The sequence below is a fragment of the Falco peregrinus genome, chromosome 3 (assembly GCF_023634155.1).
Source record: "Falco peregrinus isolate bFalPer1 chromosome 3, bFalPer1.pri, whole genome shotgun sequence".
Classification (NCBI taxonomy): Eukaryota; Metazoa; Chordata; class Aves; order Falconiformes; family Falconidae; genus Falco; species Falco peregrinus.
The window spans coordinates 116341051-116367882 of NC_073723.1; the positions used below are offsets into that span (position 1 = coordinate 116341051).

The window sequence follows — 26832 nt, forward strand, 5'->3', positions numbered from 1 at the left end:
GACCAGGAGCTGGGGCTCAGACGCTGCCCGAGGCTTTGGCACTTTCCACAGCTGCGAGCGCTGCCACAGCCCAGCCTGGCGTTACTGCAGGCCCCGTGGAGTGCGACAGCAGTGCAGAGCTAATGCATAGTTATAAAGCCAATACTGAGAAACATCCCAGGGGTAATTAATCTCACTAGAGCAATTAGTGAAGCTAAACTGGTTCAGCCCAGAGGTCTATCTATGCGGGGTCTCCAGCCATGGATACAGACAGGAGGGCTGGGGCAGGGTGGGGATGGGGTAATCACCATCCCCAGGTTCCTCCCAGGTCCTGGAGCCCAGGAATGAAAATACCCCCTCAATAAAAAAATAATAAAAAAAAAAAGGCTTTTAACCCCTGTTTGATTTGGTCCAACAAAATTGTGCTTTAGAGAAAAGAAAAAGCATCAGCAGCAATGGCTGCTTGCAGCCATGTACCAAAGATGCTTTGTCTCCTCACCTATCTACAGGAATAGGCTCTAAAATCCGTTTCATTTAACCCTTCCTTCCCCTAATGATGCTCCCTCTGTAGCCAGGCGTTGGTTCAGAGTCGGAGCAACTGCTCAGGGTGGTTCCAGATAAGGGACAATGGCATTCTGTCCGAACAATTTCTCTGGAAATAGCTCCTGAAAATGTCTTTAGTGCCGCTGGTGTTTAAAACCACTCAGTTCTCAACCAGTTAATGCTGGTGGGGCATTGCTGAACCTCCCATTCCTGAAGGGAACTCCAGCATGGCTCATCATTCAGTGTGACTCAGGAGTGCAAAGCAAACAGGGACAGAGCATTTCACCAGCCCCGAGGAGGCACTGGGAGAAGCTCAGAGCCAGCAGGGTGAGCAGCCCTGTGCTGACGGGGCAGGGGCACCATGCACTAGTGTCCTGTAGCTTTGGAGCGCACATGCTGCGCTGGTGGAGCTAACAGGGGCTGGTGGAGCTAACAGGGGCTCTGGCCTCTAATCCCCGCCCCCCCCCCCCCCCCGTTAATCCACACCTGATATCTCTGAGCTGCACCAGCCCTCTAACGCCCTGGTTTCCATTCCTAGTTTCAGCCTCAGCATCTCCCTCAGATGCAGAAACCTGAGTGAGTGAGCAGGCTCTCGCACCGCCTCACACAGCCTGAGCCACGCCAGAGCCCAAGCCTCCACTCCGAACCTCCTCCGCTCATCCCTACGTGTTACCAGCTACAGTCCCATTGCGCGCTGGCTGCCACTGCTGTCGCTAACAGTTGTGAAGAGCTGGTATCCAAGCCCCCAGGTGGAGGAGGACACCGAGGTGGTGTGGGGGAGGACACCGGCTACCAGGAGGGAGCTTCCCACCGGTGCTGGATTCTGCGCCTTCACCCACAGGGCACAGGCGCTCACCACGAGTGTTTGGTCGTAATGGCAATGCTGTTCTCCGTGATTCGACACAGTCCAGTCCTTGAGATCAGGGGTTTCTGAGTGACGCTCGGCATAGCTGTTACATGAGTTTGGCCACAGAGTCTGAACAGGAGCTGGAAAAACATGAGGCTGAGCGGCAAACCAAGGCGTACGCACCAGGAATGTTTATAGATTCAAGTATTTTCACTCCTGTAAAAATGTGCCTGAAGTCAGAAGGGCAGGTTGTGTACACTGGTATCACTTGCAACCAACATCCAGAGCAAAGCCCCAGTCCTGGGACTGTCTGCATCGTAACATCAACATCTGGCATGAAGATGAGGAATTGCTGTAATCAAAATAGATCTCTGAAGTCTTTGGCCATCTCTGTGGGGCATTCAGGTGCCTTTGTTTTTAGGTCTGCAGGTATGGTTTTGCTCTCTGCAGTCCTTCCTTCAGGAACTGGAGGTAAGTTGCAGTTGAAGGGTCTTCAAAATTAGTTGAGAAACTAAAGATGCTACTTTCAACATCTTCAGGCTTCATAGAAGTAATGTCCAGGAAGTAGTTGGCATTGATATGGTGAATCTAGGAAAGAAAACAGACGAGGAGATTTAAGGGCCAGAACAATTCCCCATCCACTGCCCTGGCCTCTAGCCAGGACACAGGTAACAAGACTGTAATAATTGTTAAAGAATCTTTAACACTTTGCAAAAGCTGATTCAGCATTCAGGATTCAGGTTTGCACTTTACACTCTGAGAAAGATGTGTGAAAGACAGCGGTCGGTTTCTTCCCCCAGGAGTGCCGACCCCTCACTCAGGTTAAGAAGAAGATAAAGGCGATTTGGGAACAATCACGAAGCTGTAAAGGCCAGCTCTGCGCGAGGGCTGGGGAGACGGCAACCCGACCACGCTGAGTGCCAGGGGGGCACCCCCAGCCCAGCAGAGCTGCACAACCAGCCCCTGCACCCAAACACCACCGCGCTTCCCGCTGCCCCATGCAGGGGCGGGGGGGGGGAAGGGGGACACGTGGCCACTGACCACAGCAACCCCGCAGGCTGAGCTGAGGGCACAGCCTCTCTGGAGGGGAGCCACGACACAGCCAGCAAGGGAGCCACTGCCCGTGGTACTAGCCAGTATCTGGCAAGTGTGGGCCACAGTCAGATTAGCCCTGGCAGGATCCTCCACTACAGAGCGCCCAGGCGCTGACATGCAGCAGAGCGCTGCACTGTCAGGTGTCGGGAATGGTGTCGTCCTTCAAATCCAAGGTGGGGGGGCTGCTGGGGAGCACGGCAGAGCCGAAGCGTGTGGACTTGTCAATAGCTGATCTGCTGTGACAAACTCAGGGAATCAGGAGAAAGATGAATGTGCTAGAAGGTGCTGACAAGGAGATTTTCTCCAAAGTGTGAGCACGAGGCACCATGGGTGCAGGAAAAAAGCTACAGCCACTTCCCAAAGGTCACTGACTCAGGGACAATGGGGAATTGCAGGCAGATGTTCCCTTCAGGTCTGATTGTCTCCCACACCCACCCAGAGCCGCTGCTGTTCTGTCTCTGAATAAAAACACATTTATTTCAGATTTCCTGGTAGAGCTGCTGTCTGCCTACCACAGCATCCCTGAGAGCATGGCACTGTGAGGCCCCACAAAGGCCGGAGGAGCCAGGAAAGGGCTGGGGGGGCAGACACTCCCTTCAGGGCCTGCAGATGACCATGAAGAGAACGCATTCCCATGGGAAGAGCCAAGCCCAGCTGTAGGGGCAACAAACGTACCACCGTGCCGTTGGGGAGGCAGATGATCATCTCCACGGGGAAGTTGTATTTCTCCAGATGCAGGTCAGCCAGCTTGCTGTAGAACTCATTCTCTCTGTTGGTCTGTCAGGAGACCCCAAAGAAACACGTTTGCACACACCAAAGCTAGCAGAACAATGCAGGAGTGCACTGAACACAGGAGGAAGGGAGGGACCAAAGAGCTGCTCTGCAGCATGGTTCCCACCATTCCCACCACTGGTTGCACTCTCACAATCTGCTTTACTATTCCCTTTACTATTCTCTTTCAGTCAGGCTCCCTCTCACTTTTCAGCTCTAGATTTTTTCCCCCAAACAATAAAATCACCCCATGACTGGCAGTTCCCAGGCACACCAACAGTCTGATCCCTTTTCCCAGAGCCTCTGGCTCTGTGACTGACCCCAGAGGCAGGCTCCTACGTAGGGACAGGTGCCATCAGGAGACTCGGAGTTCAGAGAGTATTTGGTTGCTCCCTGGGTTACAGAGAGGTCAGCCTGCTGATGGCACAAACGGCCTTGGGCAGAGCTATCTCGCAGCGAAGCATCTGGTTTAGCTTTTAAAACTGTCAACGTGACAGAGCGAAGAGGGTCATCGTGCCATTTTCTTAGCCTGCTTCCATCTGGCGTTTGCTTAGCCCCTGCAATCACTAGGACACGGGGTGCCTGGAACCGAAATCCCCCACTGGCACGGGTGTGAGCTTCCCCCTCCTGCTGGCACCCCCATGCCTAGCACTGTCTCTGTTCACCAGCCCCGAATGCAAAGGCAGCAGCTGCGGCTGCAGCACTCACCTGCAGCTCTTCCAGCTCCTTCACCAGTGACCAGCTGCTAATGAAGCTCTCGTTCAGCAGAGCGAGGATGGGCGAACTTTCCAGGACCGTCTCCCGGAGAGTTCGCCCTGAACCTGGAAGAGAGGCAGGCAGCGGTTTGCTGTGTTTCCTGAGCTGACTGTTGCTATGTTTGATGCCACAGTGATGCCACCGTTCTTGGTGCTGCGGCAGCTGGCTCAGACTCCCCCCAGCCTGGCCATTGTCTTTTTTCTCCTTCTTTGGCAGTTCTCCCCAGCTTACCGTTCCCTCTGTGTGCTGCTGGCAGAGCAGACCCCAGCCGCTTGCGAGGCAACAGAAGGAGCAGGACCAGATTGGCATGGAGGCTGATGTGCGGTGCATTTAGGGAAGGATCAGGCCCTGCAGACCCACCCCGAGTGCCTCTTGCTGTTTGTGCTGAGCAGAGCCCACCCATGCCGCAGTTTTAAGGGCAGACAGGACTGCAGACACCTGCCCTCTCACACCCATCGCTCCTGCCCGATGTACATGCAAGTTTTTAGGCAAGGGGGGTGGAACAGCTACACATCAGGGGAAACCTGAGCCCGCATCTGGCTCTGGCTTCTCCTGTGCAGGTGTCAGGGACAAAGCAGAGAGCATTGTCTCTTTCACCCTGCAGGTGCTGCCTCTACTACCCAAGCAGGCTGAGAGGGAAGAGAAAGGAGAAAGAGCAGACCCACACCTGCACCTCCGTGAAGGCATTTGAATTAGCAAGTTGGTCTAAGGCTTGTCTCGGATAGATCTGATCCTGCCACTGGGGACCTGAGCTCTGATCAGTGATTCCCCACTTCCAGCCCTTTTCTATTCAGCATCTTTGGTGCCAAAACAAGTAACACAACATTCACCGCTGGCTCGTGACCAGCTCCCTGACCTCCAGCTCTTCGCAGAGCCTGAACGAGGCACATCGTTCCTCCAGCCATGCTGGGAGTGTCCTCACCTCAGCAGGACTGGTCGTCCAGGGCGCCCCACAGCAGGATGGAGTGCACCAGCTTCTTTTCTGCTTTTGCTCTCTCAAAGGCTTGTGTGAAGGGAAGATAGGAGACCTGCAGGCAGAGGGACAGCTTGAAAAACAGACACAGAACAGCCCATTGCAAATACGAGCAGGGTCTGAGGGAACCGGACCTGCCACATCCCACAGGTGATGCACACAGAGTTTAACCTAGAGGAGAACAGAGTTTAATCTGCAGGATTAAAGCAAATGACAACTGCAGTGGTCTCCCCAGGGACAACTTCATCTCCTGGTGAGATTGTAGCAAGCTCTTCACAGCACATGGGCTGTTACCAGCACCTGCAGAGCCCCATCTTTACACACTGCAGAAAGCATGTGCACAACTGCAGGCAGGCTGTCTGCAAACACACCCCAGCAGCCTGGGAAACCTGGCCTTGAGATATTTATTACAAAACCTCACTGAAACAGCCTAAAACCCGTGCGGGGTCTCTCACTGCCAGAGATCATTCCACTCATTCAAATGAAGGGAACTTTATTAACATCTTGGCAGCTCAAAGGGACATTCGTAAGCTCAGGCACAAGGAGGCAGCCATTGAAACGTGTCCCCTCAGCCAAGGAAGCAGTGACAGGCAGTAGCCATCTGCTCCACAGGCTACTGGCATGTTAAATAGTTTGGGTCACCCAGTGCTATAAGTTTGTGTCTCGCTGCAGGATGCAGAGGCACCGGCAGATTGTGTGTTTTCTGCTGATAAGGAAAGCTTGGTCCAAAGGTAGCTGAATGTTGCAAAAGTAATGCCAGAGGAAAACCATTTGTAAGCAGCGCGATTACCTGCCTCACTCAGAAATTGCATCGGCAGCTACTGATAAGAGGAAGGAAGGATGAGCCGACATTTACAATGCAAGCCTGGGACACATGACATCTAGGCTTCCTGCCCGTGCTGCTGCGTGACCCCAAATGGCCCTTCAGAGATGCTGTACTCCCTCAGCTGGAACCTGGAGACCATCAAGCCACACACGCAGTGCCTGGGAGGCACGCGCTGAGCTGGGAGCCGCTCACGCTGTTCTGAATGCCGATCAGGTGGCAGCCTCTGCTTTCTGCTGGTCCTCGGGGTGACTGGACATCTCACTGAAGATGACCTGCCCTAAATAAATGTGCCAAGGAAGAGCCCGGTCCCTCCCTCACCTTCTTAAATGGATACATGGCCACTTCCAGCTTCTGGGCTGCCTCTTCCCAGGGGATTTCCTGCTGCCAGGTTATCTCTTCAAACACAAAGTGAATGGGCTCCCCTGAGGGATCCCTGCTGTCAATCACATTTCCGTTCTCGTCATGGATCACAGAGGGGATTGAAGGTCCTGTTGATTCCAGCTCCATCTGTGGGAGAACAGGCTGAGTTGGACATTGCAGACATCCCACTCCTGCTTTTTCTGTACTCCAGGACAGGATAAAGATGCAAAATAAGACTGTGCAGCTTCTAATGAAGATACAGCTTGATCTACTGTCTCCTGGAGCTGTGCTTCACCAGTTGCAGCTGTGTTTTATTGGGGAACACCAGGACAGCACCTTCATTTCCTGCAGTTATTATCTGACTGTGCTCACTAGACTGGAAACACATCAGACTTGTTGGCTGTGTTCCCACCTTCCCAGTGGCAACTTTTGGCTCTGGGACACCAGATCCTTAAAACCACTGGGACCTGCAGGGCTGGTTTGAAGCTCTAGCTCAGGCCAGCAGCACAGCCCTGACGCAGCCCGCAGCTAGCCACGAGAGGGTGCAACAGGGAAAGGCGTTCAGGAGCGTCCCTGTAGTTCGGCGTTCTGGTACATCTGAAATTATTTTGTAGATCTTTTTTCCCGACTTTTGGCAATTAAAAAGAAAGGTGGATCTAGTTTAAGAGAAAATGGGAGTGTTAAATTCAAGCATTCAAAATCCTGACTTATGTTTCCTATCCCAAGAGCTGGGATTACCACAAAATAAGAGGAGTAATAACCTCACGCAGTTTCTAAATTCAGAAACACTGTTGTTCATACACCCTCTGGGCTCAGGGCCTGGGTTCAGCTCCTAATCTCCCCTGCCCTGCCTGACAGGCAAATTTTTAAAAATGGAAAAAGTCACATGATTCCAGGAGCTTAGGATTCAACCTACACAGAGGGGAGAAAAAATGTCACAAGAACTGGCACTAGGGAGCCACACAGCTGCAGAGGACATATGCAGATCAACAGAGATTATATGATTATATTGTTATATTGAAGTGTTCAAGACAAAGCTCTAAAGAATGGGGATAACTGAGGTTATAGAGCTCAGGGCCATGGCAGCATAAACCCCTGCTGAGCTGCTGCACACATATGGAGGATGGAGGGTGACTACACACCTGAGGCAGGTAACCGATGTCCACTTCCATGTTGCTGCTTTCACTCGCTCCATACAGCCACTCCATATCCACGTTCAGAGACCTGCAAGGCAAACCCGGTATGTTCAGAGTTACCCAAGGCTAAAACTGTGTACGGGACACCCCAAACAAACAAGAACACCCAGTGCTCCTCTTGCAGGGTCAGCACTGAAGCCCAGAGCCTCTGGCTCCTTGGAGATCACCATGTTCCCTGCACAAGACCAGCAACACTAGATCCCTGCTGGATCAGGGCCCAGGCACCCACTCAACGCTCCAGGCAAGTGCGCTCACACCTTTGAGCACTGCTGAAGTACGGAAGACAGAGGTATCTTTGCTCCCCCTTCCCTCTCAGCACTTGCACATTCTGATCCTGCTGAACTTTTAAAAGCATTTTTTTGGAAGCCAAAGGCTTTTGTAAGGAGTTGCTGGCAGAGCCGTAAGTGTCTGCTTGCTGTAACAAATGTGCTGACAGAGCCATAGGGATTGAGTCGCCAGGGTAATCTTATAATAGAATTTTCACTCCAGCCGTCATGGGCAAAGAGATTTGAAGCTTCTTTCCCCTGAAATGCTTCCAGCTGCTTGCCAGAGAGCAGGAATGAGCTAGTGCGAAGCTATGCACACAAAACCTTAACCTGTGAAACACCAAGTGAAAAATATGTTGAAGCAAAAGCATCAGGCTTTGCAGAACTTCAGTGCTTTAAGCCAGGCACTGGGATTGCCAAGGGCTGCTCTCCACCCTGCCCATCCCTCCCCATCCTCCAGGTACCCAGGGACAGTTACTGGTGAGTGAATCAGGCCCTGAAATGGGTCAGAGATCCTCAGTGACTAGCAGAGATGCAGTTGCCAGTTTTACAGGCAACTGCAGAGCTCAATTCACTCAGATTTTCCAGGCACTTGGCTGAAAAGCGTGAGCTCATCCATCACAGACACCCAAGGAACCTTCTGCAGCTTGCAACAGGTATCTGACAACTGCAAGAGTCCCTGCCTGGCCAGGGACTGCTGGGACAGCTCGAGCAGAACGGTGCTGGCAGCAGTGCTGCTCGCAAAGAGGCTGCTGCCTGGCTCCAGGGTACCGGGACAACTTAAATTCCCCATCCCTGTGTGTCTTCCCACGTGCCCGCAGGTACCTCCCTCTGAAGGGGTTTGGCACAGGACAGCTCAGGCTTGGACACTCAGCTGAAGCACGTGCCAGTTGCAGCCAGGTTGTGCAAGGATAACTGTCCCCAAGCCCATGCTCCATGTCCCCAGAAACCTCTGCCCTGCTCCTCCCCTGTCCTTCCTCTGCTCTTGTCCTTCCCTGCCTCTTCCAAGCCAGATGCCCCCCAGACCTGTTGACAAACAAAGCTATTCCTGAAAAATTGCATCAGAATCAGTTTAGGGAGCAAATGTAGCTAGACAAGTGAGGACACGATGACCACGGTGACCGCTGACAAAGAAGGATGCGTGGGGCAAACAGACAAGCAAACAGTAGAACTAGCCTGGCCAAAGCTCAGGCTGCAGATCTGCCTTCCCTGCACGGGCCAGGATGCCCACAGACCGCAAGGGACAGGGCTGTCACTGTACTCATAGCTTCATTTGAAAAGAGCCCACCAGCCACATGCAGCCCCCACTCCTGAACAGGACAGGATCCCAGAGACCCTGGGTTCCAGGGGGCCACATTTATAACAATCCTCAAGTCTGTTCAGCACCCAGGAAGAGAGAGAAACAGCTGTACCTGTTGTTAGGGACAAAGAGCTTGAACTCTCGGACATGGGAAGAATCCTTGGAGAGGATGATGTGACCTGTGAACTGGCCTGGGGAAAACCAGAAGGGGAAGTCTGGTGGCTCGTTCAGCTGGAACTCAGCGTGGATCCTAAAACGAGAAAGGAACCATCAGCTGCAGTGCCAGGAGGAGAGAATGGATCGTGCACTGCAGATGACAGCAGGGAAAAGTCATCTCCAGGCACCAGAAATTATGAAGCTAAATCAGGGCAGAGAGGTTCAGTTTAAAAAGCTTTTCATGTCACACAATGAAGAGAGTAAAAGACTGGAACAGATCCCCTGGGTCAGGATCATCTCCAGTATCGATGCCTTTTAGACTAAGACCCCTTCAGCCTCCCTTCCAGCTTGATCAGGCAAATAAAAGCTGTGTGTAACACTCCCAGTAAAACAAGAGAACAATTCCCCAGACTCTTCCCCTTTGAAAAGGCACTCCACCCCCCAATTAACCAAAATCTAATTTCTTGCTAATTAGACTCTCCTCTTTCAGCCAGGGATCACTCCAAACCAAGGGTGCTGGAGAACGGCTGGCTGTCCTGCATCTGGGCGACAGTCCCTGCCTCACCAGGGACTCAGGGACACTGGGAGCACAGGTGTCCTCTTCGGGTGTCAGCAAAGCATCACACACAGGCAAGAGCTGGCTGCGAACCACCCTCTGCCTCCAGCTGTACTGCTTCCCTTGCAGCCAGGGCACATCTGGTCTTGCTCAGCAAAACGCCTGCACAAGCAGTGCCATGCGCACTCTGCCAGGGGCTCACAGCAGCCTTCCCCACCCCCCTGAGATATGGAACAAATCCAGAAGTGCCCCCAAACCCTCCTCTAACACCCCGGACCCAGGCCTTACCTGAATGCTATGGTGTAGTAGAAGGTGCTGATGGCTTGGATGCAGGCCACAGCTCCCTGGGGAGCAAAGCGGGTTTTTACGAAGGGGCGCGGGTGGAACATGCTCAAAAGCCTGTGGATTATGATCTAGAGAAAGGATTGTAAGAGAGCAAAAATGAGAACCGTTTGTCCACTGCAGGTCAGCTGCAGCTCCAAAGGAACTCCCTACCAGATCAGGAAGGCAAGGGAACCGCTGTGACTTAAAAATTAGCTCAGAGATCTACCTAATTACAAAACAAGGAGATAAACCCAAGAGAGGTTGTTTTTAAAAATAAATCCTTCTTCTAGGCTTTTTATCCTATTCCCGTTGTTTGCAACTTTCCATCATACCAGTCAGTTGAATGCCTGAGTGTGGTAAACTGATCTACAAGGCTGCCTCCATCAATACTACTTCAGACTTTGAAAGAGTGGGTACGCAATCGATAAACACACCAGGCTGTGAAGGCAGATCAGCTGTGTGATCACTGACACAACCCCGGCACCCCGGGGCAGCACCACGTACAGGCCTGGCTTTACAAACTGGGTATGGACGTTGTCTCACTCGTCAATGGAACGCTCACCCGTGTTAGGGGTGCAATGAAACACCCCGCAGCAGCGCTTCAGACAACCGCTTCCCCAACAACCCCCTCCCCTCCCTGGCTGGGAGAGACTCACTTCAAAACCCAAACGCTGAAACAAAGCAAGGTGCAGTTACTCAAGTCAGCCTCACCTGGCTCTGACAGACACCCAGAGCTTTTGCTTGCTCTGTTTTACCTCCAGTGTAGGCTTCTGGCTGCACGCTGCAGCCTTTTTGCTCCCTTAGAAAGTCTGGGGAGACACAATGCAATAGCCTTGTCCCTCTAGGGATTCCTGTGATTCATCTGAGCCATAAGGCAGAACATTTATACAAACCACCTCTCAGGTATATAGAAGTTGAGTTTCATATCTCACCTCTTTGCCCTTGGGAGGTGGAGGGTAAAATCTGTTATTGGAAAGATACCCAGTGAAGATGTTCAATTCACTAGGAATTATCCACCATGGGTCCCCAAGATCCAGTTTATTCTTTGGAGGAAGAAATGCTTTAAACTGCTTGGCAAGCATCACGCTCATAGGGGTTGCTGGGGCAGTCCAGTTCCTCAGCCCAGAGAGAGCAACGTGAGAAATCTGTGAACAAAAGACACTGTCAGAGCCTAGATGTACTCTTCACATGCACAGTAGTGCTCGTGGGTGTAAGTAGGCTTTGGAGAAGGAGGGAAAAGAAAAATAATCATGTTTCAAATTCTTCCTACCACCCCAACCACCACCAAACAAACAGTTCTGTCAAGTTTCAGTTATGTGAGTGATAGGAAATGGGAGAGAAGGGAACACGCCACGTAACAGCACCGCTTTCGGACTTAGCTCCAGGAGAGCCACCTCTAACGTCTGCTTCACGCTTCCCCAGAAGGGCGCATTAATTGGGGCACAGCGCTGCTGAGTGCGCTGAAAACAACGCAACGCTGTAGAAAGCGGTGAGCTCACTCGGCAGAGCAAACCCCACGGGCTTGAGCAAGACCATCTCCCCCTCCCAATGCGCCAGCACTTATTCCTGGTGGTGTTACCAGCCCATCGGACGTGCTTATACCACAAGTTCTGGCCATACACATCCCGTGTGATACCTACTCCCAAGAAACCATCTTTGCTCTTCGTCATTGTTTCCATGACCAGAGGCTGGAATTTAGCCACAAGGGACAACGTCTCCCCGCCTGGATCAGGCATCTCCTCCTCTTCAAAATCTGAGATGGGAGCAACCCCTAGACAAAGGGACAGGCGTTTAAGCAGCTGCTTCCCCTCCCTCCCCTTTTAAGCAATTATGAAGTGATTACACATTTATCCTGGCAAATCCAGGAGCACTGGGAGTTTCCCAGCTGTCCCTCTGCTCTCAGCCCCACCCCAGAGACTTGCTTCAGCTGCAGGAGTCGAAGGGGAGCCCTCCTTTTACCTCCTTTTAGACTCTCTCAAACCCACAGCTCAGTCAAGCCGTCCCATTTCACCCAGGAGGGATCCGAACCCCTGCTTTAGCCAATTCACCACAGCACCAGCAAATGACTGTCTGTATTTCGACTGTACTGTAAGCTCTCCTGTAAATTATTATCACCACACTTCTCCCTGCTTGGCACCACCAAGAGACGTTTGCTACACGCTGATGCAGTCTCCAAACATGGTCTCACACAATTGCTGTCTGAGAGAGGCTGCTACAGCTGGAGGAACGTATGAATGGAACGCTGCAACTTACTAATAGTTTTGGCCCAGCCTGGGCTGAGCTGTATTTGTTGCATTCACCCATCCCAAATCCCCTTTAAGCTCCAGACAAAGTCACTTATGTACTTTGCTAGGCCAGCAACGGGATCTTCCACCTTGTAAAAACTCTACTTCGTGGAAGTGATGTTAGTGCTTAAGCCTTTTCAAAAACATGTAAAGCTTAGCAGCCTCTCTTCATGTAAGACCCAAAACAGCACCCAGGAAAAAAAAAAAAAAAAGACACAAATAAAAGCTGCTGAGTGCATTATCTTTGGCTTTCGCTGGGTCTGTGCAGAGAGCTCTGCAAGGCAGACGGATACCAACCTGTCAGCTTCTCAGCTATCGGCTTGAACTCTTCTGGACTGAGGTACAGATCATTGTTTGTGTCCAGAGAAGAAAAGAGAAACAGCCCCTCATTTCCCAAAGACTTCAGTGCCAGCTCCTGGTTTGGGAAAAAGAGGCAAGTGAGATTTCATTCCGACCTCTTGCAGAAATTCACTCTGGCCCCTCTGAGCTCTAGAGCTGATTTGCATTCTCTCCAGCACACAAACAGCCATCAAATCGAAAGATTAACACCCCTTGGCAGGATTTTGTGCTATTTACAATAGGGATCGGTGTCCAGGAACTGTTGGCATGAGCATATTAAAACTACATCTGGCTGAGTGATTCAAACTGAATCATTTGCTCAGAGTCAGCCTCAAAGTCTTCTGTCAGAAAAATTTCCAACTTTTTCCAGATAGTTAGTCCTAAACCAGCAGATAATCAGAGCACCTGGAGTTTGTGATTTCTGTAATTAACTGATGCCAGTGAAACAAAGGCAGTCAAATACATGACTATCTACATTACAAAACCACAAAGGAAATGAACTGAGCCCTTGTAACTCTGCAGAAAACAACTTAACTTACACCGGTGCCGAGATCCACACCAGCATTACTGCACACAACTGCCCTCTTTAGTCCAGCTCCCCTCCAAGTCTCCAGCCCTAGGGCTGGACGGAGCATTTCGGCCCCTTGCTCCGCAGGGAGTGCTGCCTGCTCATTCGGCCATACACCGGGGAGCCACAAATCCCACGGACCTCTCCAGAAACTTCTGCAAGATCCCAGCCACCCTGTGCCTCAGCTTCTCCCTCTGCAAAGCCCACAAAGAGATCATCCAGTGGAAAACTCTACTGAAACGCAATGTCTTCCTCCGAGCAGCCCCAGAAAGGCTCCAGATGCTTCTAGTCACTTCCACCCCACAGCACTCAGCACTGAGGGGAAAGGGACAACTCGCAGGCAGAACAAGAGAGCTCCGCGTCGGTGTGAGAGGAAGAGAGAGACATAAGAGAGAGACATACAGCAAGTCAGACAAGCCACAGCAGTGCCAGCCAGCCTGCAGCACATCCCCTGTGACCCATCACTTGCGGCAGCTTCCCCCGCCACCCCTGTAAAAGCCTAAAGCTGCACGGATAAATACTCTGTATTCTGCTCTTTAACCGTGTTTATTCTCTATCGCCTGCAGCACCACTACCATCCCCAGAGCTCCTGAACTAGTTTATTTTCCATCTGTTGCCTGCCAGCCTGAAGCAGCACTAATGCAGCCTGGAAGGCTTTGCTCCCGTCAACTGCAGCAACAAAAGCACTTAAGAGCCTTCCAGGGTAGTTTCAGGACTGAGACAGACAGAAATAAAGACCCTGGAATAAAAACCAGAGATGTGGCTGCAGACATGGCTGAGGGAAGGCGAGGAGGGGAGCGTGCAGGAACTACAGAGCTGAAAAAAAAGGAATGAAGGAACAAGATGTTTTTTTATTTATGCGCAGGGACAATCCGCTCTGGACTGTCCACATTCCTGGGGCCAAAACGGTGTCTTTGTTCCACAAAGGGATGGCGATGCACATCCTTGGCCCTGGTAAACAGATAACAACATTTTCCTGAGCAACTGCCCTCTTTGCTGGCAGCCAGGTCATGGCACGTAAGCCTTGGGCCAGGCTTCAGCACCCTCTGGGCTCTCGCTCTTGCCTGTGCACGGCACGTAATGCATTAACCTCGCACGGGCCTGCGCGATCGCTCACTGTCTGGGAGCCGGCTCGTGGCGCTGGGAAGCGTGCAGGGAGCGCACGGTGGCTTCTTCCTCCGCAGAGGAGGCTGTCCTGGATGCGTACTGAGCTTTGAAGGGACGGTCCATTTCCTAGTCCTCTCCACAGCAATTCCCCGCTGATGAATTTCTTTCTTTTTGCACTTCACAGACACAGACCTCAAGGGACAGGAGGCAAATGAGCAACAGAGTTTTTAGTTGGTGAGACTGCCTGCTGCTGGAGTATTAGGAAAAAGTCATAAACATTTACTTAACAGGGCCGAAGGCAGAAAGAAAACCATTTACACCCCACACGTATGGAAGAAAAACTGACTGCATCTAAGACAGTGGGGAACGGAGGTGCCTGGCGCTGGACGGCAGCATCCAAAAATCAATCTGCAGATGAACTGGAAGCAGGCTGCCGTCCCCTCAGCCTGCCCCTTCACAGAGGTTAAGCAATAAAAACCCGTCAGCTGCAAAAGCAGCAGGTAATTATTCCTACAACTGCAACCGGCCAGTGCTAGGTAGGTTTGCGGTCAGGCACCGTATGTGCATGTACAGCAGCCACGGCTCCGGCAGCAGCACGCTCCGGGCAGCGCATCGGATCTGCGCAGCCCTGTGAGACAGATCCTTCCCTTCGGAAACGTTCATTTCTACACTCCAGAAGCACGGCAGCTCTGCGGCGACATCGCACCAAGCCCTCCGCAGCCTCACCTGCGCTGGGACCCCCGGGAGCACCCACCCAGCCAGAGACAGGACCCCAGCCACGGAGGGACAAGGACCTCCGCAGAGCACGCAGTCCTGCTGCCAAAAGGGATGACAAAAACCATGTTTAAAAGGGGAGAGAGATGTCAGGGCTTGGCCTTTTGCTTTCCGGTAACATGCACATTAAAGAAAGCTCTGCAGAGCTTGTGGTTTATTCCTTTTTTTCTTTCTAATCCAGGATTGCAAGAAATAAAAAGTTTCCCTGTTTGTGGCAGAGGAGTAAGACGGAGAGTTCTCAGCCTTTTTGTAGAGAGTTGTGGTTTTGACAAAGAGTCTTCTTCTCCCACCTGCCTGTGGGTTGTTTAGCTAAACAAACATTTCCATAGAAAGAGACAAGACATATGTTTTAAGCAAGAGGAAGGAAAAATAAAAACCTGGGGCTGTTCACATTTTGTTCTCCTCTCCAGCAGTACCAAGCCACTGCCTGTCCTAGAAAAAACAAAACCTCCAGAAGATGTGGCAGGGCTGGGGTCCTCCCGGCCAGCCTCTGAAGGACCGCCCTCACCCTGCCTTCCCCTGTCAGAAAAATTCTTCTGATTAACTGATTTGAGGCATTTTCCCCTTTTTGCAATGCAAGAAGAGCCAAAGAAAAGAGGCATCCTTAAAAAATATTTTTCTTTTCACTACGGAAATACCAAGAACATGAAGCCTGCTCCTCCCTGCGAACCTTTGTAGATGTTCAAGGATGCACGCCGCAGCGAAGAGCCAAGGGAGTACGATCGTTAACACGGCAGCCTTACTCCAAAGCATGCAGCAGCCATCCCAATTATACGGATTACAGTCCAAAACAATGTCAACCAGCCTAATTTGAAAAAAACCCAACACCACCACCACAAAAACCCTAAAAAAAACACCCTTCTCATTTTCTGCTCACGTCCTTTCTTCTGCTGCCTCCGCAGGCAGGGCACGCCAGGCCTGCACTTGTAGTGGGATAACCCCCCCCAAACATCGGAGTTTTGGGTCTTTTTTCCAGGGAATAAAGCAGGAAGGAAAGACCTCCAGAGGCCGCGTCAAGCGGAGGCACCAGGCGTCACGCCAAGAGCGGGGCTGGGGGCTGGCGCTCCCACTCCTCGTTCTTCTGGCAGGGGCAGCTAGCCCCACAGGCGTGGCTACTGCTGGTGCCTGGTGGTTGCCATGGCTCCCTGGTTGTTTCAGCCTGGTGTGGCCACCACTATCCCTGTGGCCACCTCAAGCCCAGTGGCCCCACCACAGCTCTGTAAAACCTCAGCCTGGCCATGGCCACCTCAAGCCCATAGCCACTGGTGTGGCTCAATGGTCACCACATTTTGGTGGTGGCCACCTCAGGGTCCGCAGCTGCTGAGACCTGTTTGTCCTCACAGCTGAGCAGTGGCTGCCATGGCTTCACAGCCTGACGGCGGCCACCTCTGCCCTGGCAGCCACCTGAAGACTGCAGCCACCAAGGCCCCGTGGCCACCTCAGTCTGGTGATGGCCACCTCAACCCAGGAGCCACTGATGCATGGCAGTCACCTCGGCCCAGCAGCAGTATTTCAGTCCCCATGGTCACCTCAGTCCCAGTGGCCACTCATGCCTGGCAGTCACTTCAACCCCAGTGGCCTCCTCAGCCCCTGGGGCCACCAATGCCTGGTGGTCACTTCAGCCTGGTCACAGCCACCTTAGTCCCGGTGGCCACCCCAACTCTGGTGGCCACTGATGCCAAGCACTCACCTCAACCCCAATGGCCGCTGCTGCCTGGTGCTAACCTCAGCTTGGCCATGGCCACCTCAACCCCAGTGCCACCTCAGCCCTGGTGGCTACCAATGCCCGGCGCCCTCCTTAGCGGTGTCTGGTGGCCACCTATGCCAGGCAGTCACCTCAACCCTGGTAGCCACCTCAACCCCCATGGCTACTGCTGCCTGCTGCTAACCTCAGCCCACCTGAACCTCGGTAGCCACCTCAACCCCACTAGCTACCAAGGCCTGGTGCCTTCCTTAGCTTGGGGGTGGCCACCCCAACCGCCATGGCCACTGCTGCCTGGCGGTCACCTCAGCCTGGGCACCTCAACCCTGGTGGCCACCAGTACCTGGTGCCTCCTTAGTCCAGGGGTGGCCACCTCAACTGCCACAGCCACTGCTGCCTGGTGCTAACTTCAGCCTGGCCAGGGCCACCTTAACCCCGGTAGCCACCCCAGCCCTGCTAGCTACCAGCGCCTGGTGCCCTCCTTAGCTCTGGGGTGGCCACCTGAACCGCCACGGCCACTGCTGCCTGGTGGTCACCTCAGCCTGGCCACCAAACCCCGGCGGCCACCTCAACCCCGATGGCTACCGGTGCCTGGTGTCCTTCTCAAGCTGGGGGTGGCCACCTCAGCCCCGGCGGCCACCTCAGCCCCGGCGGCCACCAGCGCCTGGTGCCCTTCTCAGCCCGGCGGCGGCCTCGGCCAGCCCCGCCGCCCCCTCAGCCCCCGGCCGCCCCCCGCGCCGAGCCCCGCGGCGGCGCCGCCGCCCGCCATTTCCCGCCGCCTCCTCCCCGCCGTGAGGGCAGCGCGGCCCGGCCCCGCGCCCCCGCGCCCCCCCCGCTACCTGCTGCCGCGCCGCCTCCGCGTCCCGGTAGTACTTGACGGCCACCAGCGCTGCCAGAGCGGCGAGGGCCAGCGCCAGGCGCGGGGGGGGCCGCGCCGGGACCCGCCATGGCCGCTCAGCGCCGCCGCCGCGCCGCCATGGCCGCGCCGGCCGGGGGAGGCGTCAGGCGGGCAGCGCCCGGCGCGGGGGGGCCGGGGCCGGGGGGAGGCCGGGACCGCCCCGGGGCCGAACAGCGGCCGCGGGGCCTCTGGCGGAGGGCTCGCCCCGGCATCGCGCTGGGTTTGCTTTAAACTCTCGGTGTGTGTGTGGGGGCGTCCCCCGGGCTCCCACCGCGGGCCTGAGTGCAGCACGGCCCCCAGCGAGCCGCTCCCGCTCTGCCCCTCGGGTCCAGCTCGACAAAACGGGTATTTTTTACACACACACACACACACACACACACACACCCTCCCCTCCCCCGATAATGGAAGCAGTGGGTGCCCCCGGGGGGCTGCAGGGTGGCAACGGGGGGGGGGGAGCAGCCATGGGGCTGACCTGCAGCATCACCCAGCCCCCGCCTCCCGCCACCGCCTCATCATCCCACCGCCTCGTCCCAAACTTTCTGTCCTTGCTACCCTCATCCCACATTTTCAGTCATTCCTGCCATCCCTGACGACACCCCCACCTTCCCCGTGTTCTTTGTGCCCTTCAGGTTCTGCCGCGCACGGTGGTTGTCACGTTGCTCTTTCGCACTGGCTTGGCCAAGAGATATATATTTAGTAATTTTAATCTTTCCTCATAAATCAGTCTCCTGCTCCTCGTTACATGCAATCTTGCTCCGCCACCGAAATCCCCTGATTGCTGGGGAAGATTTAGTGCCGTTTGCTGCTGCTGCAGGGCTAACAGCACAGAACGTTTGATCTCTCCAAGGGTAGCAGGAAGCGTTAGCATTTAATCCTTTGAAGCTTTTGCTGTTTCCTAAGCCTGCCTAATCATTTTTGTTTTAGGTTTAAAGAGCGTTTTAGCTGGAGACGAGGAGAGCATGGCCAAGCCATTAAGAGAGCGGTGGCAGCTGCATCAAGGCCGGGGGACGAGGCCGGGGATCCTGCGCCCAGTAGCCCGGAGCGTGTGGAGTTTCCATCAGCGGTGAGGAGGAGGCACAGCCTTCCTCGGGACTCGGGCACCGCACTCTGCCCAGACCCCCCCACAGCCCTTGATGTCCCGCTTGCACCGATGGTGCAAGCTCGACCAACACAGCGGCCCAGACTGGGGAGCCCAGCACCAGGACGAACGCTAGGTTACTTGTGACTCAGAGCAGTGTTGTTACGGGCACGGCCAAGGGAGGGAAGGAGAAGGTTCCTTCTGCAGCGCTGCCATAGAAGAAAACACTCATGGAACTGCCGCTGCTCTTCGCTCTCAGCGCCCCCATCCATCACAGAAACAGTGCTTGGGCCACGGGGAGGAGATGGGAGGAACGGAATTAACAGAGCACTGAAATAATGCCTGGGAGCAGAGACAGGTATGAATGAGTTAAGCGCTCAAGCACTTTTAAGCAGATGTGCTTTAAAACTTCCCAGACTCATTAGTTTGGGCAGTGAGGTGTGGAGAGAGCTGTTGCTTAGCTCACGTAACCCAGCAAGTACCTTCAGAGCACACAATGTAACAGGATGAGATAGCTTTGAAACAGGATAAATGTACCTGGGTGGCTGCGAAACGAGCAAGAGCAAGAGGTGATAGGAGATGACAAAGCCTGCAGACACTTAGACGGAGAAGGAGCCCTAACAGGGTGGCTGGCAGAGCCGAGATGATACCATTTAGACAAGCAGCAGAGGGGCTCGTTTTACATCTGAACCATTTCCAGTGTCGTCAGCAACCATATAACGATGACAAACAGACGAATTATTCGATAGGAAAAAGAATGGAAGACAAAAGGTGAAATAATGCAGGGCATTTGGTGGGAACGAATCCTCCTCAAAAGAGAACAACACTAGTAACTCCGGGCTCTGCACTGCTAGTTCTTGAGATTACAGATTACAGCATTCCGGAAGAATTTTAAATATCCAGACATCTGCTGTGTGGCCCATCCAGGCACACCTGTATCAAAGGAAATTCTTCTGACAGAAAGAACAAGGAAGCTTTCCACCAAAAAAAATCACCCAGCACAAAATACTACCCCAGATTTCCCCTTTGCCAGCAGGGAGAAAGTCCAACTGAAAGTAAGAAAACTAGTGAGAAATTGGTAACAGGGCTGAAAAACTTGGGAGTGACCTTTTTTGCAGTGGAGTGATGTATTTTCCATATGTTGGAGTACACGCAGTAACTCCACATTCCAGGGCTGCGCGTTGCGAGAGCAGAGAAACGCTGTCTTTGTACGAGCGGGTGGCCCCACTCCCACAGCCTGAAACCCTGGCCACTTTCACGGTCAGAGCGAGCGTGGCGTGATGGAAGGCGGCGTTAAAATCTGAGCTCCATGCACAAATGGAGAAAGCACCTGGAAAACAGACACCCCCACCCCTGCTGAGGAAGCGAGTCCTGACCAGACTGAGGCCCAAAAACAATCCTCTGGAAAACAGTAAGGAACCAGGAGTATCCAAGTCTGGTTTCACACGGGGCTTTTCAAAGGGGACAAGAAAACCAGAGAGGCGTTTACTGCAGAGAAGGGGCTGGCATCCTGCTCCGGGGATGTGCTGTGACAAAGCTCCACAGCCAGGGAAGAAAACATACAGTTCATCCCGGAAAAAGAATGGCCAGCAAAGGCTGCGGGGTGAAATGAAGTTTGATTTCAGACATTCCAAAGCAGACCATTTGGTTGCAGAGCGAGAGCCAACGTGCCCCCAGTTCCCGGGAGCTTGCGTTCCGAACTCCCCCTTGGCCCTCCCTTTCCAGCAGGAAGCAATCCAGCCTGGTGGGTCACCCACGCTCCCGACGCTCGCTGGCTCTCACCAAACGAAAGCATTTACAATGCTGGGGTGGTTTATTGAGAGGATTCCTAATTACAGCACGATACCTGTTTAAGGCTCCACAGGGAATAAAGCCAAAGACTCGAACGTGACCAGAAGTAACTGCTGGAACTTTGAAACCGCCAGCACTGGGAGCCAGCGCTTGATGCATCACATCTGAAACAATCAGATAAATAGATCAGATCAAAATGTATGTGGAAAAATACCATGACTGCCAGGCTTTTGAATTCAATAACCAATTCTGCTGAAAGCCTTCCAAGGGAATTTAATAACGCTGTAAAAATGAAGTGTGGGTTACAAAAAGATGCATTTGTTTTCTGGGTAGTTTTGTCTCACCTCCTTGTACAGCCAGGCAACAACAGCTGGCCATTCTACAAGGGGTAAGCGATGAGTTTTCATCTCTACCACTAATGCAACTTCCTTTTATCAGAACTTCATTTACAGGAAATTCCTTCTGACATAAATTAGGGCCACATGTTCTGATGGTGAAAATTAACATGATAATCACGGCTTCTGAACTTGAGTGTAACAGGGGAGATGGGAAATAACCGAGGCCGATCGCATTTCCCAGTAAGGTGGCTCAAAGGTAGAAAAAAACCCCACCATAAAATAACAACAGAATTCCCCCCAGTATCTCACATGCCTGAGACTGAAAGGCAGGAAAGCAGCCCAAACACACACATCTTCCCAGATTCTTTCCATTAGGTATTTAAAACCAAACCTCCGGTTCAACGTAACACCCCATTTATCTACGCAAAGTCTGAAAACAGAGGGGTTCCCACCGGGATGGACAAGGGTCCTGCCACCCCCACCCAGTGTGAAGCATACAGGGTGGGTGCAAGTAAGAGAGGTGAAATCCCGGAGCTGGATCGGCACGCAAGGCTCGCAGGGAGGAGGGCTTGTGGAACAAGAGCATCCAGCCACGACTCAGGGCCTGCAGAGGAGCAAGGAAAAAGCAGAAGTGTTTCAAGACACCAGCAGGGCAAGCGCTTCTGTTACCTGCACTGCTGTAGGACAGAAAAATCCCGGTCGTGGATCAGGGCCAGGCCTTGGAACCAAGCTGATCCTTGGAATAAACCTCTTCCCCTGCTGAACACATGCACGCTTAACCTGATGCTTGTGATTAATCCACTGGCCTCAGGGATTTAACTGTGGGTATCTGTGAGCAGGGGCAGAAGTTATTTGCAGAATTGTAGGAATTGGCAGGCATTGCCACCTGCAAGAAAAAGCTTTTGTTGTGGCTGGTGCCAAGCTGCATTCCAGTGCCTGGGTAAGCAAACACCAGTGAGCTTTACATCGTCGGGCAGGCTGGGCCGCTAAAAACCCTCCCTATTTGTGATGCAGCCATTGATCTGCAGGAAAGCAGGGAGCTCTCCTCTAGAAGTGCACGTGACTTGACAAATACTGCTCCTGCTCGCTTGTGTGGAAAAGAAAACAAGAGCGGGGCTTTAATGTAACACCAAGGATCTCCGTCTAAAGGAAACTAGAATCATGCTATTTATTTTGTGGGTTTAAATTTTGCCAGACAGTGTTTTGAGTTACTCCAAGAGCAGGACATTTTTATTTATGGAATTCCCTTAATCCGTTATAAAAATCCTCTGAGATAAACCAGCTTCCCAGTATCCAAATCTCTCAGATAACACAACTCACTCTGAAGATGTTTATTTACCAATAACCGTTCCTCCAGGCCAAGCTCACCACCAGTATCTTTATCCCTGGGATAATGCTAAGTCCCCATCTGACAACCTTATTTCTCTTGGGGAATTATAAAGGCACGAATTCAGAAACATTTTTTGTTTTCATGACTTGCTCAAAGCACCTTTATCTTCCCAAGTTGCTGAATGAACCAAGTATCAAGAGAATGTCACAAGAACGCACAAAAAAGGTTCCACCACCAAGGGCCAGGCAGCTTTGCTGTACCAGAGGAAAGGCTGCCGGGAGAAAGGATGCGGATCTCCGATCCAGCCCGTTAAGCCGGTCCTCACGGCTGCCCGGCTCCGAACAGCAGCGGTGTGTGAACATCTCTGTGTTATCATCTACTTTGAGTCACAGAGGATCCACTAGTTCAGTGGCCAGATAAACGGAAGATTCTAGCTTCCATCTTTTTCCCTTCTTTTTCTTCTGTTCATTCCAGAAACAATGTATACTGAAAAGCAAACTTGTCTGGGGACTATTTATTTTTCGCTAGAAAAATAAAGACATTTAGTAGAACTCCCGCTAACCCGTATCAGATGGTGAACAAGCAATTTAAGAGAGCTGGTGCAGATGGGAATTGCTGTCCATACACTGGCTAGATTACTCTGAAAATCAACATCTATTGTGAAATATTCTTGAAATCAACCAGTATTGTCACCTAGTTATTTCAAGGATGATGTAACAGGTCTTTGACAGATGGCTTTAAAGAGGATCAACCCAAACATGCTTTTTATTTTACAAGACTTTTATTCTGTTTCACAGATTTGACTATTACAGCAGTGAAATTATTACAAGTGACTCATAACATTTAGTTCCAAATAAAAGTAGAAAAACACAAAAATGATAAAGGAAAGTTAAATGAGATGTGATGTGTGGTAAATGTGTTTTAAGAGCACAGGAAAAGTATATAAAAATACATTAGGATCAAGAATTTTGCAGACAGGTTTTGATTCAGCTACAGTTTTGACACTACAGAATCACAGAGTCGCAGAATGGTTGAGGCTGGCAGGGACTTCTGGCCCAACCCCGCTGCTCAAGCAGGGCCACCCAGACCCAGCTGCCCAGGACCACGTCCAGGTGGCTTTTGAGTATCTCCAAGGATGGAGACTTCACAGCCTCCGTGGGCAACCTGTGCCAGTGCTCGGTCACCCTCCCGGTCACAAAGTGTTCGCTCGTGTTCAGAGGGACCCTCCCGTGTTTCAGTGTGCCTACCGCCTCTGGTCCTGGCACTGGGCACCACTGGAGAGAGCCCGGCTCTTTGCACCCACCCTTCAGGTATTTATAGACACGAATAAGGTCCCCTTGGAGCCTTCTCTCCTCTGGGCTAAGCAGTCCCAGTTCTCTCAGCCCTTCCTCATAGGAGAGATGTTCCAGTCCCCTAAGGATCTTCACTGCCCTTCGCTGGACTCTCCCCGGTGTCCCTTCTCTACCGAGGAGCCCAGAACTGGACACAGCACTCCAGGTGTGGCCTCACCAGTGCTGAGCAGAGGAGAAGGATCCCGTCCCTCACCCTGTTGGCAATACTTTGTCTAAGGCAGCCCAGGAGACCGTTGGCCTTCTTTGCAGCAAGGTCTCATCGCTGGCTCATGGTCAGTTTGGTGTCCACAGGACACCTTTTCTGCCACGCTGGCTCCCAGCAGGTGCCCCAGCATACACTGGTGCACGGGGCTGTTCCCACCCAGGTGCAGGAGTGGGCACTTCTGCTTACTGAACTTCGTTACGTTCTTACCAACCCACTTCTCCAGCCTGTCGAGCTCCCTCTGGCCGGCAGCATGAGCCTCGGGCATATCAGCCCCCTCCTGGTTTTGTGTCATCAGCAAACATCGAGGGTATGCTCTGCTCCATCATCTAGATCATGAATGAAGATTTAAACGAGGCTGGATCCAGTACTGACCCCTGGGGTGCTCTGCTAGTTTTACTGGCTTCTAACTAGACTTCACGCCACTGATCACCACCTCTGTGCCCAACCATTCAGCCAGTTTTCAACCCACCTCACTGCTCATCCAGCCCATCGACCGACAGCTGGTTTATGATGATCCTTTGGACAGCGTCAAAGGCCATCCTGAAGTTCAGTATCTGCTGATCTCCCCTCACCTACAAGGGGAGTATACAAGATCAGTATCAGATCCGAGAACAATATCTGCTGTTCTCCCCTCACCTACAAGGCCAGTCATCTACTGTAGAAGTTTATCAAGTTGGCCAACCACATCCCTGGGGTGAAGCCGTGCTGGCTGCTCATGAAGAATTGTTTGTCGTTTGTGCAACTGGAAACGGTTTCCAGGATTAGCTGCTCCATCACCTTCCCAGGGACTGAGGTGAGGCTGATGAGCCCAGAGCTCCATAGCTCCCTGTGCCCTCCTTCCTGCCCTTCTTGAAGACAGGAGTGACATTTGCTTGACTCCAGTCTTCAGGCACTTTTCCCAGTCATCACGATCGATCAAAGATTATTGAGACTGGCCTTGCAATGACACGTGCCAGCTCCCCCAGCACCTGTGGGTGCATCACTTCAAGGCCCGGTTTGCTCAAGTATTCCCTGACCTGATCCTCTTCCACCGAGGGCACACCTCCCTTACTCCCACCTTTCCCCCTGGTCTGTGGAACCCGGGGTTCCCCAAGGCCAGTTTTGCTAGTAAAGACTGAGGCAAAGGCAACATTTGGTATTTCAGCCTCTTCCATGTCCTGTGTAACCAGCTTCCCTGTCTTGTTGAGAAGTGGGGCCACATTTTCCCAGTTCTCCTTTTGTCACCTATGTTCTTATAGAAGCTCTTCCTGTCATCTTTGACACTCCTGGCTGAATTCCATTCTGCTTGGGCTTTAGCTTTCCTAATGTCAGCCCTGGATGCTCAGACAACCTTTCCATAGCCCTCCCAGGTTTCCCGTCCTGGCTTACACCCTCTGTACGCTTCCTTTTAGTGTCTGAGTTCAGCTAGAAGTTCTCTCTTCATCCACACAGGCTTCCTGGCATTTTTGCCCGACTTCCTGCTCATTGGAATGGAACTCTCTTGAGCTTGGAGGACACGATTCTTGAATACTAACTGGCTTTCTCAGGCACCTCTTCCCTCCAGGGTCTTACCCCACCGGACTCTTCCAAGCAGATCTCTGAAGAGGCCACAGTCTGCTCTCCTGAAGTCCGGGATTGTGAGCTTGCTTTCCATCCTCCTTCCTGCCCTCAGGATCCCGAACTCCACCATCTCATGGTCACCGCAGCCAGAGCTGCCTTGGATCTTCACATGCCCAACGAGCCCCAGCTTGGTGGTGAGTACAATGAGGTCCAGCACAGCACCTCCCTTTGTTGGCTCCTCTGTGGAGGAGGAATTTATCATCCATCCACTCAAGGAACCTCCTGGATTGCTTATGTCATTGCAGATGGTGGGGTGGCTGAATTCCGCCGTGAGGACCAGGGCCTGTGAATTCAAACCTGAGGTTGCCCGCCTCTGTCTGTAGAGGACCTGATCCTCTCGCTCTTCCTGGTGGGGTGGCCTATAGCAGACACCCGCTATAATGTCACCTTTACCTGCTCTCTATTTAATCCTAACCCATAAGCTCTCAGTCAGCTCCTCATCCATCCCCAGGAGAGCTCCACACACTCTAGATGCTCTCTCACAAAAAGGGCAACTGCCGTTCCTCGTTCTCCCATCCTGTCCTTCCCAAGGAGCCTAGAAAGCCTACCACTTCAAAAGCACAGTATGCTGAAAACTGTTAATTAGAAAGGTGATAAATCCAAGAGTATATAAAAGGCAAAAATGAAACAGAAAAATGAAAGGAGGATGTGTGTGTGTGTGTGTGTGTGAAGTCTATTTTATGGCAAACTTCCAGTCCTTTGGCCACTATAAAGCAAAGTCAGTGGATTTCATATAAATTCTCTGTATAAAGGAATGTCTATGAACTGTGTACAATATGGCCCAGAATAAACATCTCATTATCAGGCTAATAGAGCTCCTCACAGAGGAAAAGAAGGTGCTTACGTCATGGTTTCATCTTCCCAATATAATACTGTCCGGAATTGGACTAGTGCCCCAAAATACCATTTTAGGAACAACACGAATTCCTTTAATGGAAAGGAAATGCAGTAACCCGCCGACGCTGCAGAAGCAGGGTGCTGGCCATGGCCTCACTACTGCACACTTGCTTTAAAGTTCGTGTGGTTGATTGGCAGGGGGTGAGCCTCTGTGTTGAACACCCAGTCGTCCAGGGACAGCACGTCATCTTCACAGAACAGAAGATAGAGGTACCTGGAGCCACAGGGCAAGGGCGGGCAGGGAGAAAATGGACACAAAGGGAAATTAAAGGAAACCCAGGTGGGACTCCGAGCCTGCACAAGCAAGCGTCGTCAGCAGGACTGCGACGGGAGCTGCCATTGCCCTCAGCTGCCACGGTTTGCGGTGACACATTTCCCGACTCCCTGCCTCACTCTCCCGCTGGAAACTATCCCCCCTGGCGCAAAGGTGGCAAAACGGGGTGGGCATCTGCGCTCAGCCACACCACAAACACTAGCTCACGCTACCAGCAAAGGCAGACCTGCACCAAGGGGCACCAAATTCAGGCTGTAGTCACACCTCCTCTGCATGCAGGACATTAACCTGGCAGAGGAGCTGGCTCTCTCTTAAACCATCAGAGCTAAATTCAAGGGAGCTTAGCA

At 52.4% G+C, this 26832-nt stretch overlaps 2 protein-coding genes across 3 annotated transcripts in view; both read right to left on the bottom strand.

Annotated features, from left to right (window-relative positions):
• Positions 1-364: 364 nt before the first annotated feature.
• Positions 365-26163, bottom strand: SELENON (selenoprotein N). The gene is made up of 15 exons (XM_055799941.1): positions 26159-26163; positions 25277-25673; positions 24190-24287; positions 14258-14423; positions 12531-12648; positions 11589-11719; positions 10881-11093; positions 9913-10037; positions 9025-9162; positions 7293-7374; positions 6109-6297; positions 4914-5019; positions 3944-4056; positions 3140-3241; positions 365-1957 (listed from the first exon to the last, which is right to left on the bottom strand). The coding sequence occupies exons 1-15, from the start codon at positions 26161-26163 to the stop codon at positions 1787-1789; spliced, it is 2154 nt and encodes a 717-aa protein (XP_055655916.1). The 3' UTR covers positions 365-1786.
• MAN1C1 (mannosidase alpha class 1C member 1) overlaps positions 22891-26832 on the bottom strand; it is a 68749-nt gene continuing 64807 nt past the window's right edge. For both annotated transcript variants that reach the window (XM_055798350.1, XM_027782077.2), the window contains one exon: positions 22891-26425. In XM_055798350.1, the coding sequence (XP_055654325.1) occupies positions 26308-26425 (118 nt within the window). In that variant the 3' untranslated portion in view covers positions 22891-26307. The remainder of the gene's footprint in view (positions 26426-26832) is intronic.